This window comes from Balaenoptera acutorostrata, chromosome 20, assembly GCF_949987535.1.
Source record: "Balaenoptera acutorostrata chromosome 20, mBalAcu1.1, whole genome shotgun sequence".
NCBI classification, from domain to species: Eukaryota; Metazoa; Chordata; class Mammalia; order Artiodactyla; family Balaenopteridae; genus Balaenoptera; species Balaenoptera acutorostrata.
Window position 1 is genome coordinate 862,488 of NC_080083.1, and position 19,558 is coordinate 882,045.

The 19,558-nt window shown below is 59.3% G+C and overlaps 1 protein-coding gene across 4 annotated transcripts in view; it reads right to left on the reverse strand.

The window, feature by feature from the left end:
* Positions 1–19,558, reverse strand: part of PEMT (phosphatidylethanolamine N-methyltransferase) — a 46,304-nt gene that overhangs the window by 2,815 nt on the left and 23,931 nt on the right. For 3 of the 4 annotated variants that reach the window (XM_007174170.3, XM_057535862.1, XM_007174169.3), the window contains exons 3-5: positions 6,117–6,232; positions 1,915–2,060; positions 24–135 (exon numbers count right to left, since the gene is read on the reverse strand). In XM_007174170.3, the coding sequence (XP_007174232.1) occupies positions 24–135; positions 1,915–2,060; positions 6,117–6,232 (374 nt within the window). Of the gene's footprint in view, positions 1–23; positions 136–1,234; positions 1,389–1,914; positions 2,061–6,116; positions 6,233–19,558 lie in introns of those variants that run through there. The other variant, XM_057535863.1, reaches the window with a different exon arrangement.

The window sequence follows — 19,558 nt, forward strand, 5'->3', positions numbered from 1 at the left end:
CACAGGGGGAGCCCGGGACTTACATGATGGCCCAGCCCAGGTAGTTGGCCGTGCTGCCCCAGTACATGGGGTTGTCCAGGATGCTGAACGGGAACGTGGTCACTCTGGCCTCCTTCAGGATCCCGAAGTAGTCGCCTGTGCACAGGGTAGGCAGGACGGGGGGTCACACCCTGGCCACCCCATCCCAGGCGGAGGGGCCTGGGGTCCCCAGGGGCGAGGCACTGACTTGAGTCCCCACGCCCACCCGCTCCTGCCTCTGTGCCTTTGCACATGCCGTTCCCCCCGCTTGGGGTGCCTATTTCTCGCTCTCCGGACACCTCTCCTGCTCTGCCGTCTCCCTCAGCTCACATCCCCTCCTGTAGACCCTTCCCGCCACACCGTCCAAGGCAGGCCTGCCTGCTATTCACCGTCTCTGCCCCCATCTCCTCCCTCCTCCCCCCGCTGGGCTGCCCCCCACCCTGGGCCCCACCAGCCGGCCCGGAGCCGCTCACAGGGGAGCGTGTGGCCGCCCCGAGAAGCCTCCCCTAGAGGCGTGAGACACAGGCACAGTGTCCAGCGCAGCCCGGCCAGGGCATCGCCCCCAGGGCGCAGCACTGCTCACTAAGGCCCCCTCTCCCTGACGTCCCTTGAGCTCCAGGCACAAGTAGGGCAGGAGGAGTGGCAGCGGCGTCATCGCTGTCTGGGGACAGAGGGCTCGGGGCCGGGGAGCCGCGGGAACCTTTCTTCCCGGGGGCACAGAGACCAGCTTTGGGGTGACTCACGGGAGGGAAGCGGCCACCGTGCCCTACATCCCTGAGCCCATGGGCCCCTTGAGTTTCCAGACCGTTTCTCCGCGGCGGCAGCTGGTATCTGGGCCCTTCCCCCTCCCCCCTCCAGACCCTCCGCTGCCCCGCCCGCCGCCCTCTGCTGTGGGGCTGCTCACCCCTGCTCTCCTGACCTGAGCCGACAGCACCACCCTTCCCTCCCCCTCCTGAGGCCCACACCGTGGTCCCCGCCTCCTCCCTGCCCCCCAGCCCGTCTCGGCCCCACCGGTCGCCGCCTCGTTGCTGGGAGACCACGCCTGTGGCCCCCTCCTCCGCAGGAGTGACACCTCAGTCCCCTGCATGGCTCTCGGGACACGTGTGACGTGGCCCCCCGCTGGCCTTCCACTCCGGCCCCACTGGCCCTTGCACACCAGCCCCCCGCCCTCCCGCCCACGGCCCTGCGCCCCACCCCTCCCGGGTTCCGCCTGCACCTGCACACCCTCTTCTAGCACCGGGCTCCCTCCAGCTGCTGCCGGGTCCTCGCCCGAGTGCTGGTCCCCAGAGGACGACAACTCTCATTTGCCTTCCGAGGGTCTTCTGTGGGACCCCTGCTGCAGCCCGCAGAGCCCCAGGCCGCCCCAGGCACTGCAGGGAATGGAGGCCAAGACTCCACAGCTGGCTGGGGCGAGGGGAGGGGACCCAGGAGCCCCTGACCCAGGCCGTCAGAGCCGGGTCACCTCCCTGTGCCCCGTGTGCCCGGAGGGCGCTCTCTGCGGCAGTGGCCCCCTCCCCGCCCCAGTCCCGCGGCTGCCCTGGCCCCTGCAGCCCCAACCCCGCACCAGGGCTGCTCCCCTTCCCGAGCTTCCAAGCTGCTGGGAATTGACGTCAGGAGGACATCCAGCCAGGCCAGCACTGGGCTCCCAGCCCCAAAGCAGCGGAGCCGCAGGCGGTGGGGAAAGCAGAAGGCGAGCGCCCCCCATCTGTCGCCAGCTCCGGCTCGCAGCCCGCACACAGCAAACAGAAATCCCGCCCTTCCTGGCGGCCAAGCAGCTGGATGGGGTTTGAGAGCCCGGCCTCCCAAGCCGAGCAGGGCAGACCAAGGCCTGGAGGAGCAAAGGCGGCCTGGAGCTGGTGGTAGCAGGGCCCCGGCCCCCCGCCCTGGGGGTCTTACCTAGGAAGGTCCCGGTGAAGCCCAGAGCCAGGAAACTGGAAAGGACAAACACGCCGCCCACTCCCAGGAGTGCCAGGCCCACGCGGTAGGCCAAGGGGTTGTCCAGGCTCTGCATCCTGGGCTGGCTCAGCATGGCCTGCGTGAAGCTGCGGGGCAGGGGACGGGAGAGACAGGTCACTGCTGTGCGGAGGGACCACCCTGCCCTTCCCGCCCCCGCCCCCTGGGGCCCCCAGAGTAGCCGGGCCAGGGGTGTCGAACTCGGGGCAAGGCGGGTGCCGAAAGCGAGTGAAGTGGGCTGCAGGGGGGCCGCCCGAACTACGTTCAGCCCCTGGGGAACAGCGGCGCCTCCTGCCCCGCGCATCTCCCTGGCCCCGGCCCACGCCAGGCAGCAGGGGTCACAGCACATGTTCAGCAGCCAGAGGAAAAGCAGCCCCCTCCCCTCGCCTCCCCTCCCCGCAAGGGAAGAAGGGGGGCAGGGAGGGAGGGAGAAGCGTCTGTTTGAACAGCAAACAGGACGCCGCCGTGGGCAGAGGCCTGCATGGTGACCTGTCAAACAGTGGCACACGTGTGTCAGGGCACACCTGGCCACCGGTCACGCTGCCCACACCCCCTGCTCTCCACCCACCCCTCCTGCTGCCTGGGCTCAGGGTCACCCTGCAGCTCCAGGCTGAGCCGCTGGGATTGGCTCAGGGCCGCGCACACCCGGTGTTGTGCTAGGTGGCCGTGCCCGTGCCCCCCACCCCCAACCCCGGCTCTGAGAGACCAGCAGCCTCCGCCCCCTCCCACCTCTCCTGTCTGCAGGTGGTGGAGCGGGAGGAGCCAGGCGTGGGCAGAGCCCACCTGCAGGCCCCTGGCTCCTTGGCCACCAGAGCGTTAGGGACCGCGCGGCAGAGCGAGTGTGCGTGAGCGTGAGGGGGGGGAGGGGCTCAGGCCTCCACGCGGATGACCCGCTGCCGCTCAGCCCCCGCCCGGGCTGACCCCCGACCCCCAAACCTAGGGCAGCGAGGCATGCCGGGCCCCCTCTGGCCATTGCTAGGCCGCCCACGGCCTGGTGCACCCACGGCCCCAAGTTCTAGTGAGGGGCACCGCATGGCGACCCAATGGAAGAGACGTGGGCTCGGGCAGAAAAGTGGCACTGGGTTCAGACAGACCTGGGTGCCCCAGGCTCAGTTTTCACCCCTGTGATGCTGACACTGGGAGGTATGTGACCCACTGGGCTCTGCCCACAGAGCTCAGGGACAGCTGGAGGGACAGGGGAGGGAGCTGAGGGTGACACCATGAGATGAAGCAGGACAGGCACGCTGGGCGGGGCCAGAGCTGCGATCCCACGGAGGAGACGCAGTTTCTTTTGGGGTTTTCTGCGCTGGGGGTGCGAATGGAGAGGCTCATCCATTTGTCTCTAGTTCTGCTTTTAAAACCTGGACTGAGCTTTCGGTCACCAATGTGACAAAGCTGTCTGCATTCTGCTCCCCAGAAACCCCGGAACATGGGTGGAGGTGGGGAGGGGGTCCCGCTCAGCGCCCCTTTCTATCCGCAGCTGATAAGCCCTGGGAACTCCGGCCGCTCGGGGGCGCGGCCACGACACCGTCTCGGGCTCGGGGCACTAAGCTCCCCGTTCTTCAACCCACACCAAGCAAAACTATCCACGAAAGTAGCATCTGACAGGCTCACTTGTTTTTTCTAATACACATTAAAATAAGCGTATAACCACAAAAACAAAAAAAATGTTCACCTGGGTAACATTTTCCACCTGTGAAAAATCATGTGGAATTTAGGGCTCCGATGCTGTACTGATTCTGTACATTTGATCAACACATCACCTTTCCAAAGTGTTCCCCAAACCCATCACAGCCAAGAGACGGTCTGTTGGTCTTACACGTCCGCCCAGTCGGGGAAGGGAAGGGGGAGGAGCCCAGGCTGATACAGGCTCACCCTGCTCTGCATAACCCCACAACCCCTCCCCTGGAGGGTGGGCCGTGAACGCCGGGGGGGGGGGGGGCGGGGGGGCAGTACCTGGTGGTGCAAGGTCAGGGCATTTCACCCAAAAGGAGGTTACCCTGGGGCCCTTTCAAAGAGGCTCTGGAGGTCAGAGAGACTCTCCCGCTGGCCTGGAAGAAGGCGCCCGCCCCGCTGTGGGGAGGGCACAGACTCTAGGGTGAGGGCCTCGGTCCTGCAGCCACAGGAGCTGAGTCCTGTCCCCCGCCCGTGAGCCTGGGGGAGGCCCCACCCGATCTCTATGTGCTCCCCCTGCACCGGCTGCCCGGCCTGCTCTGCCGTGAGCTGCCCCCGTCTGTCTGCCCCGCTCACTGCTCCTTCGTGCGGCCACTCGGCCATCAGGCCTGTCCTGACCGTGTCCTTGAGCAGCTCCAGCTGGACTCTGGTGCAGCAACGGCTGGCACCCAGATGGCCACAGGGACAGAGCCGCCGGTCCACATGCAGGGACCCGCCCTCAGGCAACGAGCACACAGGTGTGGGGGGAGGCTTGCTGCCCCCAGCACCGCCCGGCTCCTGCCCGCTGCGCCTCAGCCCGTGACTGACCGACACCCATTCACGTGGTGAGGTCCTGAGCGTCGGCTGAAACGGTCAATTTTAGTAATGTGTGTTTTACCCCACACACACACACACACACACACACACACACACACACACACACACACACACACACACACACACACACACACACACACACAGAGAGAGAGAAAACCCACCTGCAGGAACCACATAAAGCGACAGGTGAAGGGTGCTAGGGAAGGGGACGGGACTCCCACAAAGCCCCTCCGCAGAGCCCCAGGCAGACCACCCAGACCTGTCAGCAGGGGGCAAACGAGAGGAGGACCCGAGAGGGGAGAAGAGGAAACAGGCCTGCGGGGGGCGGGGGTGGGGGGCGTCCTTTCTCTCCCTCCAAATTCCCTGGGTGGCCAGTTCAGCCAGACACCAGGCCTGGCCGGCACTGACAGAGGGGCCTGGATGGTGGGAGAGGGCGCTGGACCTGGGGTCACTTCCTCCCAGGCCACCTAAGGGCCCAGGACACAAGAAGAAACAGGAAGGACAGGAAAAGGCTGTCGGCCCTCGGGGCTTGGCCCTCGGGGTACAGAAGCAGGACGGGCAGGGAGAGGGGCTTGTCTAAAGCCGCCTGCCTCTGCCGAGCGCTGGCAAAGGCTGGGCTTGGGTCGGGGCCCCAGGGGGGCCCCCTTCAGCCCTTGGGCCGGCCGGGCTCTCCATCGCCTCACCCTCCGCCCCTCTGCTTCCCCGGCCCCCGCCTGGCTGCCCACCTGGGCCGCAGCCCACCTGCAGGGCGGATGGACCGTCAGCCTCCACCCCACAGAAACAGCAGCTGGGGCTGGTCCAGGGTTCTGGGCCAGCAGATAGCAGGCTGAGGAGAGACCAACTGGGGTTTTCTCTTTACATCTCGGACTCAGGAAGCCAAGAATGCAGAAGTCTAGAACTGGAAACAACACATCATTTTAGGGAAAAAGGCAGCAGGTCCTGTATCCTGAAGAGACTGATGTTTCAGGAGCTTTAAATGCCTCCTCGGAGATAGCCAGGAAGAAAGGGGCCGTCGGGGATGGAACGTGCCCACTCGGGCCCTCACGCATTCGCTCACTCATTCATTCATTCATTCACTCATTCAGAAGGGCCAGAGTGTCTGCAAAGGCTCGTTAGGGAAGAAAACAGGAAAAAAAATCAATCGAGCCGAAGGGTAGCACCTGGGCTGGCAGCCCAGGTGGGGCCGTTTGGGTCTCCTCCCCCCCAGGCTGAGTTTCCAGAGAGTAACTGGGGGAGGAAGGCCAGAGCGCAGCACAAACGCACCAACATCCAACCCCGAGGGAGGGTTTCAGGAGCCGACACAGAGGCGGCCGGGCTGTCCTCCCCGCTCCCCCCGAGGTCACTGCTCGCTGCCCTCCACGCGGGCGCCTCTCAGCCAGCACAGCCGGGCGGGCGAGGTGAGCCCAGCTCAAAGCAGCCCCTGCACAGTGAAAGCCAACAGTCCATCCGTTCGCTCCCTGGTCCAGTCATCCGTTTGCGCCCCCCGCACCCCAACAGCTCGCGGCTCCCGTTTTCCTGCCACGTCCCGGGTGCTGCCTGACCCCGCACGAACCTTCCCGGGCGGCTGGGAGTCTCGTGGAGGGGACGGGGTTCCGTGCGGTCAGGCTGCCCCTCCCGCGGGCGCCCGGGGCGGGGGTGGGGGCGGGGGGCCTTACCAGTGGGAGCGCAGGACGTTCAGGAGCAGGACGGCGCCGCCCAGGGTGTAGCAGGCCAGGTGGGGGGACCCAAAGGCCCTGCTCAGCTGTCGGGTCTTATGTTCCCATCTCGCGACCTGCGGAGCGGAGAGAGAAGCAGCCTGCGCGTGAGGTCTGCGCGAGGGTCACGGTGCAGCGCGGGAGCGGGGTGGAGGGCTCAGGAGGAGGGGGGGGGGGGATGCGGCTGGCGGCCGGGGGTCTCAGCCCAGCCCCGTGGGGCGTCCACCCTGCGAGTCCTGTACGGACGGGCCACAAGGCGCTCCCGGAAGCAGCCTCTCCCGGCACACACGACAAACACGGGGGTGGGGGCGGCCCGCTGCCGCCCTGGCTTCCTCTGCCCACGGCCCGGCCCACACTCGGGTCGCCCACTGCATGACACGGGACCGCGGAGGGCAGGGAGCCCGCGGACGTAGCCCAGCGCCACCATCCGCGGGGCGCTCCCACCGGGCCCTGGGCCCTCAGCCCCACCCCCCAGTGCGCCGCCAAGAACAGACTTTCAAGCTTTTAATCTTTAGCCACAGAAGCCTTCCTGTATTTTTTTCGAACTCGTCCCGCCTGAAATCTCAACCCTCGGCAGCTAGCAGTGGAGCCAAGTTGAGGGCGGGCTCCTCAGCTCCCTTCCCGCCTCGGCCGTCTCCACGGCTGCCTGCCTGTCCCTGTGGCACGAATGCCAGCCGGGCCAACTTGCTCTAAGTCGGGAGGGCGTCTGGGTGGTCGGCCTTCGGGACAGGAACCTGCACACGTTTCCTTCTGGGGCCCCTGGGGGACAGTCCCCTCCAAAGCAGCTGGACCAAGGGGGACCCACTGAGGGGTGAAGGGAGGTCCTTGCAGGGTGACTGTCCGTCGGGAAAGTGGACGCAAGTGTCCTTGGCCAGAGGAAGCAGCCTGCTTTCACACATGGACCCGAGACTCAAGCCACAAGGGTGGACGGGACGTCCAGGCAGAGTGAGCTGGGAGGGGCGCTGACGTCCCAAGAAGCGTGGGATGTCAACGCCAACAATAAAAATCACAACCGTTGATTCAGCACCTGACGATTTAAGTGCTTTTACCTGCGCTCACTTAACACTCAAAACAAGCCTGGGCCAATAGCACTGATGAACATGGATGCAAAAATCCTCAACAAAATACTAGCAGACAGAATCCAGCAGCACATTAAAAGGATCATACACCATGATCAAGTGGGGTTTATCCCAGGGATGGAAGGATTCTTCAATATACGCAAATCAACCAATGTGATAAACCATATTAACAGACTGAAGGAGAAAAACCGTATGATCATCTCAATAGATGCAGAAAAAGCTTTCGACAAAATTCAACACCCTCCAGAAAGCAGGCATAGAGGGAACCTACCTCAACATAATAAAGGCCATATATGACCAACCCACAGCCAACATCGTTCTCAATGGTGAAAAACTGAATAGCTGATTCACTTTGTTATACAGCAGAAACTAACACACCGGGACTTCCCTGGTGGCGCAGTGGTTGAGAATCCACCTGCCAATGCAGGGGACACGGGTTCGAGCCCTGGTCCGGGAAGATCCCACATGCTGCGGAGCAGCTGAGCCCGTGCGCCACAACTACTGAGCCTGCGCTCTAGAGCCTGCGAGCCACAACTACTGAAGCCTGTGCGCCTAGAGCCCACGCTCCGCGACAAGAGAAGTCACCACAATGAGAAGCCCGCGCACCGCAATGAAGAGTAGCCCCCGCTCGCCGCAACTAGAGAACATCCGCGCACAGCAGCAAAGACCCAACGCAGCCAAACATAAATAAATAAATAAATTTATAAAAAAAAAAAAAAGAAACTAACACACTGTTGTAAAGCAATTATACTCCAATAAAGATGTTAAGAAAAAAGAAAAAGAAAGAAACAAGCCTGGGGTGGGTGGGATGAGGTCCGTTTACACGTTGGGAAGACGGGGCCCCTCAGAAGTGCCTGGGGGGGGGGGTCACTCAGCCACAAAGAGGAGCACCCGAGCGCCCCCGAGACTCCGGGCCCAGTGTCCCTTCTATCTGCAGGGGCCCAGTGTCCCTTCCATCCGCAGGGGCCCAGTGTCCCTTCTATCTGCAGGGGCCCAGTGTCCCTTCTATCTACAGGGGCCCAGTGTCCCTTCTATCTGCAGGGGCCTAGTGTCCCTTCTATCTGCAGGGGCCCAGTGTCCCTTCCATCTGCAGGGGCCCAGTTGTCCTTCAAACATGCTGTCTTTGTCACAAAACCTTGTTCCTGGTATGGGATTTCAAGATGCAGCTTTAACGGCCGTTGAGTTTTCCTCCCAGCTGACGCGCTAACGCTTTCAAAAGGACACTGAAATCGGTGGGAAACCACATAGTGCCACGTCCTCACCCCTCCTGCAGGCCCGGTGCGGGAGCACAAGCCCCGGGGCCCAGACCCAGAGCTGCCGCGTTTGTTGGTGTGGGCACGTTCCGCGCTCTCCCCCCACCCCGAACCGGCCACCCACCGAACGGGGCACGTGGACGAAGTGTGGTCCATCCAGAGGACGGCTGTCGTTGGCTTCATGCCGAGCAAGAGGAGTTTCCATCCTCACAAAGGCCTGGAGGGCAGCGCCCACCCACGGCGACGAGTCAGAGCAGCGGTGGCTGGGCTGGGGACTGACTAGGAAGGGGCGGGAGAGGACGTCTGGGGAAGGAAGGGCTCCCTCTTGATCAGGGCGGTGGTGACACAGGCCTATACATTTGTCAAGACTCAAACTACATTAGAATGTGTGCACTTTATTGTATACACACTCTAGCTCAGTAAAGCAGCTTTTTAAACATCCAATCCCTGTAGAATCTGAGCTCTAGGGACAGATGAGAATGGCCACGCACGTCACCTACCCAGGCAGACTCTTCTGCTCCCAACACGCCGGGTCCGGCCCCTGAAGGAGGGGTCTCTCCCCCGTATCCAAGGGGACCGTGACCGGCTGCACCCCAGCCCAGAGCCCTGGGCAGCAGAGGGGGCCGAGCTTCAGCCGAGCGAACCGGGCGCTGGGGCCTCCGGACTACGGGCTGGGCCCCCCACTGCTCTGCGGATGGTGGAGCGTCTTTCCACCAAAGGCCCTTTGGGGACCACTCTGCCCGCCTTGGCCTCCCAGATGGCCCCCCAACACCTGCTCCTTCACCTGGGAAACGGCGGGGTCATGACTGCACTTTCTGAGCAACCCAGAGACGAAAGGTGGGAGAGGGAGGGGGGGAAACAGCGAATCCGATTCACCAACAGCTGTCTGCTTCCCGGTTGGCCAGTCTTAGACGGGTTGTTATTTCAAGGCAATCAATAGAGCAGCAGCCAGGAGCCTTGCTGGGTCTGAGGTTAATGTCCCACCTAGCCTTCCTCGGGGCCCAGCTGCACACTTCATCGGATTAGGGGCCCGGAAGCAGGCAGTGGAGCTGACCACAGGGGACTGGCCACCGAGGGCTGGGCTGTGAGATGATGCGGGTCAGCGTCCCGTGGGCCGAGAGTGACCAGACGCTCTGCTGTCGCCGCTCCTGACTTGGCGTGGCCTCTAGATTGCCAGGACCCCAAAATGGAGATGTCCTGGCCCAAGCCCTGGCCCTACCCCACACTCACGTTCCCTCTCCCTAGGGCTGCCAGAGAAACACAGGCCCCCAGGTAAACCTGGATTTCATATAAAGAACAAATAATTTAATACAAGTTGCCCCAAATGTTGCTCCAATTTGTTGTTTCCCTGAAATCCAAGTGAACTGGGCTGGTTCTGCATTTGCCACCTTGGGCCACCCTGCCCACACCCCTGGCAGGGCCACCAGCTCACCTCTGTAACGGGTAGGCCTCTTCCCCAAAATGTTGATTCTTTTTTTTTTTTTTTTTTTTGCAAACCTCTCCCACAGAATCTGGGCCAGGAAGGAGGCTGTTGGGGCAGGAAGAGGGCTGGGATGGATGGAAATCGGGGGAATTAGTCCCTGACCGCCAGCCACCAGCTGTACATTCCCTCAACCGAGTCAGCAGGGAAATGCGACAAACGGGCCAGTGACTCCTTATCCACCTCCCAGTGTGGGGGGAAGACCCAGCGGGCGATGGATGGCCACACGCCAGCACCAGCGCCTCGTCCGGGTGGAGAGGGCCCCTCCCCCAGGGGCCCTGATTCCAAGAGCAGCCTCTGCGTCTTGGTCACCTCTGGGTCCCACTCGGCCACACTGATGGTGCTGGGTCTGCCTGTAAAGGAGGTGGCTCTGTTCCCCCCGGCAGCCCGGGGCCCGCATCCTGGGGCTCAGAGGGTGTAAGGGGTAGCCCAGAGGTGTTTTGGTCAAACCCACAGCATTTAAAAATAGCTGTCCATCAACAGAGGAACGGATAAACAAGATGTGGTACATATATACAATGGAGTATTACTCAGCCATGAAAAAGAACGCAATTGGGTCATTTGTAGAGACGTGGATGGACCTAGAGACTGTCATACAGAGTGACGTAAGTCAGAAAGAGAAAAATATCATATATTAACGCATATATGTGGAATCTGAAGAAATTGGTACAGATGATCTTATTTGTAGGGCAGAAACAGAGACACAGACGCAGAGAACAAACATATGGACACCAAGGCGGGGAGGAGGGGTGGGATGAATTGGGAGACTGGGATTGACATACGTACACTATTGATGCTATGTATAAAATAGATAACTGGTGAGAACCTGCTGCATAGCATGGGGAACTCAGTGCTCTGTGGTGACCTAAATGGGAAGGAAATCCAAAAAACGGGGATATATGTATACATGTAGCTGATTCCCTTTGCTGTACAGTATAAATTAACACAATATTGTGAAGCAACTATACTCCAGTGAAAAATAAATAAATAAAAATTAAAAATTAAAAATATTTGACCCAACAATTCAACACCATTTAGAATTTCCACATTAAAACCCAGGCATCTGGGGCTTCCCTGGTGGCGCAGTGGTTAAGAATCCGCCTGCCGGTGCAGGGGACATGGGTTCGAGTCCTGGTCCGGGAAGATCCCACGCACTGCAACTACTGAGCCCGTGCGCCTAGAGCCCGTGCTCTGGAACGAGAGAGGCCACTGCAATGAGAAGCCCGCACACAGCAACAAAGACCCAATGCAGCCAAAAATAAATAAATTAATTAAAAAACAAAAACCCAGGCATCCAATTTGAGGTGAAAAATCTGGACGCTGAGGCTATGGGGGCTTCCACCCTGCACGGCAACCCCGGCCGCAGCCACGCCCGGGGTGGGAGCAGGCGTCCCGTGTGGGGTCGGGCTCCTGCAGGCTCATGCGGGGGGCGGCAGGGAGACAACGCCCACACGCCCGCAGGACGGGCAGCCCCATTAACCGCAGAGCCGACTCGCCAGTGTCCACAGGGAAGGAGAAGAAACACGTTCCCAGGACACGCGAGGCGCTTGAGCTCGGAGCCACCAGCTTCGCAGGGCGCTGTGTCCCAGCACTCAGAGGAGGCCTGCTGGGTTTGAGGCCCAGGATCAGAGTGTTGACAGGTAACGTCATTGACTCAGGACCTGGAACTCCTGTGTGTGAGCCAGGGGGGCCACCGCGGGCTCAGCAGGCCTGGACCCTGGCCAGTTGTCACAGACTGTGTGCCCGTGGGCCGTGTCCTCTGCCTGAAACGCCAGTGGTACCGACCACAGACAGCCATAGGGACCGCATGCTCGGCCAGGGCCAGGGAACGGTGTGTCCCCTGGGACACGCTCACACAGGAGGCTGACAGCCCAGTGGCACCTGTTGGAACCAGGACCCGCCAAGCAGCCCGCACTGTCCGAGCACCTCACTGGGGACACAGTGAGCGTGGGTGACAGCAACTGAAACGGGGCATGGGGGTGAGGCCACAAGGACAGAGATGGACTCTGGGGGGGTCTTTTCAGGGCCTGTGGTCCACAGAGCAGAGAAAGTCTCCAGCGCTGGAAGCATGAGAAGTCCTTCCTCTCAATCCATCCACCCACCCACCAAGCGCCCATCTCTCCATCCATCCAGCTCTTACTGGGGGACCTACTACAGGCCTGGTGCTGTGCTAGAGTGTTCTCTTGAAAAGAAAATGGGGAAAAAACACAGGCAGTAAAAGTGCTTGCTTTGATTGGTACATGCAGTTTAACAGTGATACTCAAAGCCAGGACGGGTCCACAGGACAAGAGCCAGGGCAGCAGCAGGAGCCTGTGCCCCGAGCACCTCCACAACGCGGCGGGGGGCTGCTCTGGACGCCCCCAGCCTCCCGGACGCCCCACGTGTCCTCGAAGTGAGGCCCGCGAGTGGAGTGGGGCAGCTGACTGTTGGCCGCGGGCCCAGCGCCCAGGGGACAGCAGGTGGGCGGGGGTGCTGGGTCGCGGGTCGCCCACGAGCTCCTCCGCCTCCCAGCCATGCGACCCGGGGGCATCGCAGCGCCTCGCTCTGCCTCAGTGTCCTGACCCGGAAGAGGGGGCCAAGCAGTGATGCCGCACCTCGTAGCGCTGCCGTCAGAGTCCGGGAGTTGACGCGTGTCTGGAGGAGACTGCGGCGCTGTCTGCCTCCTTCTGGGGGGACAAGCGGGGGCGGCGGGGGGGCCGCCCGCAGGTGAGGGAAGCCTGCTGTGCCCAGGCCCCATCTGCCAGAACCTCCCACCGCAGCCCCCGCGGCCCCGGATCCCGCAGGAGGGAGGCCGGCCACCGTCTAGTCCGGGCTCTCCAGCTGGGGGCCTGGGCGTGTTCCGGGGCTCAGCAAACATCCCCAAACGGAAGCAAAGGCCGAGTGCTTTTGCATTTATAGCTTTTGCTAAGAAGAAGCCAGAGTTTCCTTGCGTTTTTCAAAGGGGCCCACAGCCCAGAAGCACGAACCACCCCTCCTGCTCGGGTGGCGGCCCCCTCCCGCCAGACACACAGCTGCTCCAGCCTTCTCGCCTTCTTCCTCCTGCCCGCGATGCACGCCACGAGCTGCCCTGGACCACCCAGCACAGCCAGAACCTCCCGCTGCCTGCACCTGGCTCCACAGTCAAGTGGCATCCCACCTCCGTCTGTGCCCAGTGTCACACCCGCACGCGAGGCAGCCAACGGAGGGCCCCTGCGAGCGCTGATCTCCACGCGCGGATGGACGCGGGAACGCACGACAGCTCAGCGCCTCCCACCCAGCCTGCTGGGTGAGGGGCTTCCCTGCAGCGGGGCTTGGTGGGGCCCGCCCAGCTGGTTCCATCCAAACGTGGGCGACGGCCTGGCCTGGAGGGACTGGGAGGGGTGGGGGTGGGGGGGCTCCACGGGAGGGAGTCCCAAGTCGTGCCCTGTCACACAGGGTGGCGTCCAACAGCTTCCCCCAGCCGAACTGCCCCTTCACCACTGTCCCTGAGCTCGCTCAGCCATCACCTGCTCACTGGACACCTTCCACCAGCTTGTCCAGGGAATACATCAGTGCTGAGCAGCACGCAGTCTTCCCCCAGTGGTGAATTCACATCTGGACTTGACTGCCTGGGAGACAGCCCCCAAATCCTACTGCCCACCCCAGACAACCCGAAAGGTTCCTGACGTGGCATGACGGAGTTGAAGCATCACCATCTGCAACTCCTAAATGAGGGCCCAGGAAACTCTATCATCAGGGACAGGGCAGAGAAGCTGGCCGTGAGGGTCAGGCTGACCTCCTGAATCCACTGGTCAGTCTCAGGGTCACGCAAAGTGGCGCCTCCTGACAGCTGGGACAGGTAGCGTGACCTGGAGGGGCAGGACCTGGCACTTTGCAGGGCAAACGGTGAAATACTGGCAATTTCCCATGCTTCAGCCGAACACGCAGCACATTTACAAAGTGTTCTTTATAACTATCAGGTTCAGGAAATACAGAGGAACATGTTAAAAAGCATCACAGAGATATAATCGTCCAAACTCAGAAAATTCTACTGGACAAATGACTCAGTTTCTTCCATAAATAAATGACATGGAAAGAAGGGGTGGGACACTAGTCTGGGTAAAAAGGGCTCGGGAATCACATCAACTGAATGCAATGTGTAGACCTTATTCGGATCCGGATTCAAACACACCAACTGGAACAAGATACTTTTGAGACAATTGGGGAAAATTGAACATGGGCTGAGTACTGAATGGTATTAAGTTATTACTGCTGTCCTTTCTACTTCCAGCTAAGATGGATGGAGCTTAGCCTCTCAACCGAAACAACCAAAAACAAATATACAAGGGCTTTCCAGACACCAGACATGAAGGAATGAAGGACACTGATTTAAACCTAACCCCATCAATAACATTAAATGCTAACGGCCAAACATCTCAATTTAAAGGCAGAGATTGTCAGGACTTCCCTGGCGGTCCAGTGGTTAAGACTCTGCACTTCCACTTCAGGGGGCTCGGGGTTGATCCCTGGTCAGGGAAGTTCCACATGCCATGGGGTTCAGACAGAAAAAAAAAAAAGAAAAAGAAAAAGCAGAGATTGTCAGATTGGATAAAAAAGCAAGATCCAACTGCATGCTGGCTCCACAAAATACACTTTGCTTGTAAAGATACAAACCAGATCAAAGTAACAGGCTGGCACAAGAGACATCCTTCTAACACTGGTCAAAAGGAGAGTGAGTGGGCTTCCCTGGTGGCGCAGTGGTTGAGAATCCACCTGCCAATGCAGGGGACACGGGTTCGAGCCCTGGTCCGGGAAAATCCCACATGCCGCGGAGCAACCAGGCCCGTGTGCCACAACTATTGAGCCTGCATGCTGCAACTACTGAAGCGCACACGCCTAGAGCCTGTGCTCTGCAACAAGAGAAGCCACCGCAATGAGAAGCCCGTGCACCACAACAAAGAGTAGCCCCCGCTCGCCGCAACTAGAGAAAGCCCGCGCGCAGCAACGAAGACCCAATGCAGCCAAAAAGAAATTAATTAATTAAAAAAAAAAAACGGTAGAAATTAGTTTCAAGTGCGCACAGGACATTTACCAAGATAGACCACATGCCGGGAAATAAAACTAGCCCCAGAAAGTTCAAAAGAATTATACATCACACAAAGTGTGTTCTCTGACCACAATGGAGTTAATTAGAAATTAATAACAGCAAGATCTCTGAAAAAAATCCCCAAACGTCTAGAGACTAAGTAACACATTTCTAAAAAAAAAACAACTCACGGGAAAAAGAAGAAATGGAAAGGGAAACCAGAAGGATTTTGACTTGAACAAAAATGAAAGCACAACATACCAGCGTCTGTGGGATACGGCTGCTTGGGAGGGTTTATGGCACTGAACACCCACAGGAGAGAAAGAAGCAAGGTCTCCAATCACTGGTCTCAGCTCCCACAAGAAGCTAGAGGAAGAAGAGAAAAGAGAAAATGAAACCCATGTAAGTAGAAGAAAGTCTGAAGTGGGACTCCATGACAGAAAACAGAAAAGCACTAGAGAAAAATCAATGAAACCATGAGATGGTTCTCTGAGAAGATGAATAAAACCTCTCTTCAGACTGATCTGAATAGAGATCAAGGAAAAAAGACACAAAGCCAGAAAAAGGAACATGTGAACAACTTATACCAATGAACTTGATCAAAGCTCACTCAGGAAAAGAAGCAGAGAGTCTGACCACGCACTATACCCATCAACATATTTTAACATATAGTCAAAAACCTTCACGAGAAAAAGTTCCAGGTCCAGACGGCTTCACTGGTGAATGCTATCAAACATTTAAGGAGGGAATAATACCAATTATATACAAACTCTTCCCAAAAACTGAAGAGGAAGGAACAGTCTCCAATTCATTCAATGAGGCCAGCATTAGCTGATACCAGAACATTGCAAGAAAAACTAGAGAAAAATACCCCTCCTGAACAAAATACAAAAATTCTAGACAAAATGTTAGCAAATTAGCAAACGGAATCCAACAACATACTAAAAGGATAATACATCATGACCGAGTGAGATTTATACCAGGAACAAAAAGTTGGTTTAACGTTTGAAAACCAGTCAATGTAATTCACCACATAAACAAAGTAAGTAAGAAAAAACACTGCGATCGCCTTAATAGACATGAACATTTGACAAGAATCCAACATACACTCCTGACAGAAACTCAGCACATGAGGAGTAGCGGGAAACGCCCTCGTCCTAACAAAAGGCATCTTGGAAAACCCTACAGCTGACATCACCCCAGATGCTCCCTTAGACCAGGAAGAAGGCATCATGTCAAGTAAAATGTGACACACGGTCACCTACATAAACTCTGATGAAATCGACAAATAATGCCAGACTGGCACCCCGAAACCTGTGAAGCTTCGCTAAGAATTTTAAGAAAAGACCTAAATAAACGGAGAGATACAGAGTGTCCGTGGGTCTGGAAACTCAGTATTATGAAGATATCAATTCTCCTTGATTAGTCTACAGATTCAACGCAAACCCAATCAAAACCCCAACAGGCTTGCTGCAAATCGACAACCTGAATCTAAAATTCTCATGAAAGTGCAAAGGACTTAGAATAGGCAAAACAACTGAAAAAGAAGGACAAAGGGAGGCCAAGTCGACAGATTTTGAACCGTATCATAAAGCAACTGTGACCAGGACTGGGGTGCTGGTGCCAAAGCGGACAAACAGACCATCAGAACAGAACAGGGAGTCCAGGAATAGACCCACGTGTGTAAGGTCGACCGATCTGTGACAAAGTATAAAGGTCATTAATTCAGGGGGCAGGGGACAATGGCACTGGGTGTCGTGCGCAGAACCCAGAACTCAGACCACGTACAAAAATTAACACAAGTGGGTTATAAATCTAAACATAAAACCTGAAGCTACAAAATTTTTAGAGGAAAACAAACTAGAAAATCTGTATGACCTGGAGTTATGCAGTGATTTCTTAGATATACCGCGAAAAGCACAATTCGTAGACACGGAGATGTGATGAATGGTCGGGTTCCGGCTGACGGCTGGAGGGGGGGGCTGTTGTCGCTCCCCCCGGGGGGCGGGGAGCAGCCCCCAGCGCCCACACCAGCTGCCCTCCACCTGCACAAATGCCCGCCAGGCCCCCTCAGCCCTCCGGCGCGGCCCGTGGCATCCCCTGCCACCTCCTCGGCCTCCCTTCACCCACGAGACCAAGTCACAAGACTCCCTCCTGCTCCTGGGCCCTGGGTCCCCTGCATCTCCTCGCCCCCTGCTGACACCCCCAAGAGGGCAGATCCCGTCCAGGCAGGTCCCCAGGCCCCTTCTGCCCAGGGTGACCAAGGTCACCTCACCAGGGCAGGACACAACTGCCGCCCCTGCGCCGGCCCCGCAAAGGATCACTGTTGTGATGTCGATTAATCACACTCTGCCTCGTGGCCCCCTCTCCCGTCCCTGATGTTTGCCTCTGGGGGAAGGGAAGGGACCCAGGGGCTCTGCCCCCGTGGAGCCCGCCAGCCTCGGACGGGCCAGCCCTGGACCGGGCAGGCGGGGGACAGACGGCTGGTCCAGATCCTGGCTCTGCAGCGGGGCCTCGGGCCAGGCACTCAGGACGTGGCGGGGCTGGCGAGGGTCCCCCCCGCCACCCGGCCTCTGGGCGCCTCTGGGTGCCTTTGTTGACTCGGAAGATGGTCACAGCTGTGACTCGGGTGGGACCTCGTCTTGGGGTCCAAACTGCCACTGCAGGGAGTCCGGGAAAAGGGCCTGGGAGCTCTCAGCCAGCAAACCCCTCAGGGGGTATGGCTCGGCTGTGAGGACCGCTCCCCACCCGCCCCCCACGCCCCCGGGCAGCCCATCCTGTCTGAGCTGCTTTCCCTGTGCCCGCGACGGGGCCGTGCAGGAGGACGCCGGAGGGACCCCACCCATGCACATCTGGAGGAAGCAGGGAAGCCGCCCAGCCCCCCACAAGAAAGCCCATCACCCCCTCAATAGGCCATGCGGCGGCCACGTGGCCCGAGAGCCCCAGGCTGGGGCAGGGGGCACCCGTGGACCCAGCAACACAGTCCTTGCTTAAGCAGACCAAATACCTGTTTTTCAGTTTTACGTAATAAATACACTAACGGGGCAGGAGAGGTGGTTCTTTATTGAAAGATCCACTCGCTCGGGGAGTCGTCTAAATGTGCTGGTTTTCTCCCTCCACTTACAATGTTTGTTTGAGTTACGCACAGCTCTTTAGGGTCTTTTTAAAATTTTAAATGAAACAAGGCCCACCTGTAGGAAGCCCCTGGGAAAATAGCCGTGGAGCGAGTGGCTCTTCAACTACTAACCAAATACAGTGCACAACCCGGTCTGCCTGATTTGGTCAATATTTACATGGACTTCAGTCTCGGAAAGGAAATTGGGCCGTGCTGGCGCTCAGCTGGGGAGCTGTCTAGCTACGCGGGTTCGATAGGCAGCTGGGCCCCCTCTGGCATCGCAGGCGGGAGGGCGGGACACGCCACCAAGACCAGCGCCAACGCCAGTGTCGGCACAGCATCCGCACCTGTGGCCAGACGGCTTTTTTTCTTTTTTTTCTGAGTTAAGAGTAGTTTATTTTAGAAGGGGAGACTATTTTCGGTCAGCTTTAGAGGTAAAAGTAAAATTTTTTTGAGACAGAGGACACTTCCCGTCGCCCTGGAAAGCTCCCCGCGCCCCCAAGCCCCTGCCCCACGGCCCCTGGCCTGGTTTCTGCCCCGTCCAGCCTTCTCCAGCGTGTGTGGCCACCAGACCGTCCAGGGAGCTGTGCGTGGATGGACCATGGCCGGCTCACGCACCCCAGCTGGGGGCCCTGCGTCACGGGCTCTGCTGGTGTCAACAGAGCTGCTCCCAGGATTCTGTGTGCACGCGCGTCTGCTGGGCTGAGGGAAGCGAGCCTTCAGCGGTCTGGGCACCTGTGCCCACCCACCCCGTGCTGTGCGACCCCAGGAGGCTGGCTGGGAAGACTGACCAGGCAATGGCAGGGGACCCTCGGGGGGCACTTCCCACAGTCCACAGCCCGAGGCCCAGGTTGGGGCAGGACGTGGAGCCGACAGAGGGAGTGAGGTGCCAAGGCCTGGGGCACAGAGACCCCTTCCTGAGCCTGGACAGAGACACAGGAAGGAAGGCGGGAGGAGTCCAGGGCAGGGGTGGCCAGCAGGCCACGGGCAGGGAGGGCGGGAGGGTTCGGGGGGCTCTGCAGGAGGGCGGGCCTGAGCCCCTCTGTCCCAGACCGCTTTCATCTGGGAAGCAGGGAGCAGTGCGAGCCCCCCTGTAGCCTCCCCGTCACCCGCTGAGCCGGGTGGGTGAAGACGAGACGTCTGCCCCGTCTCGGCCCTGGGACCCCCAGGGGGCGGCAGCAGTGGCGCCTGGTCCCCAGCTCCAGAGAGCAGACAGTGGTGGCGTCTGTCAGGAGGCCACCCACTCGCTGGGCTTGAAAGGTCAGCCCCAGACCTGGGCTGCGTGGCGGGGGAGAAGGCAGATCAATATTTCTACAACCCCTTTCCAGGTGAAAACTGCAGTTCAGAGAGGGAAGGTAACCTGCCGCGATGCACAAAGGCAGGGCCGGGACTTGCCCGGGGGCTCTCCTCGTGAGCCCCCTGCCCAGAGAGG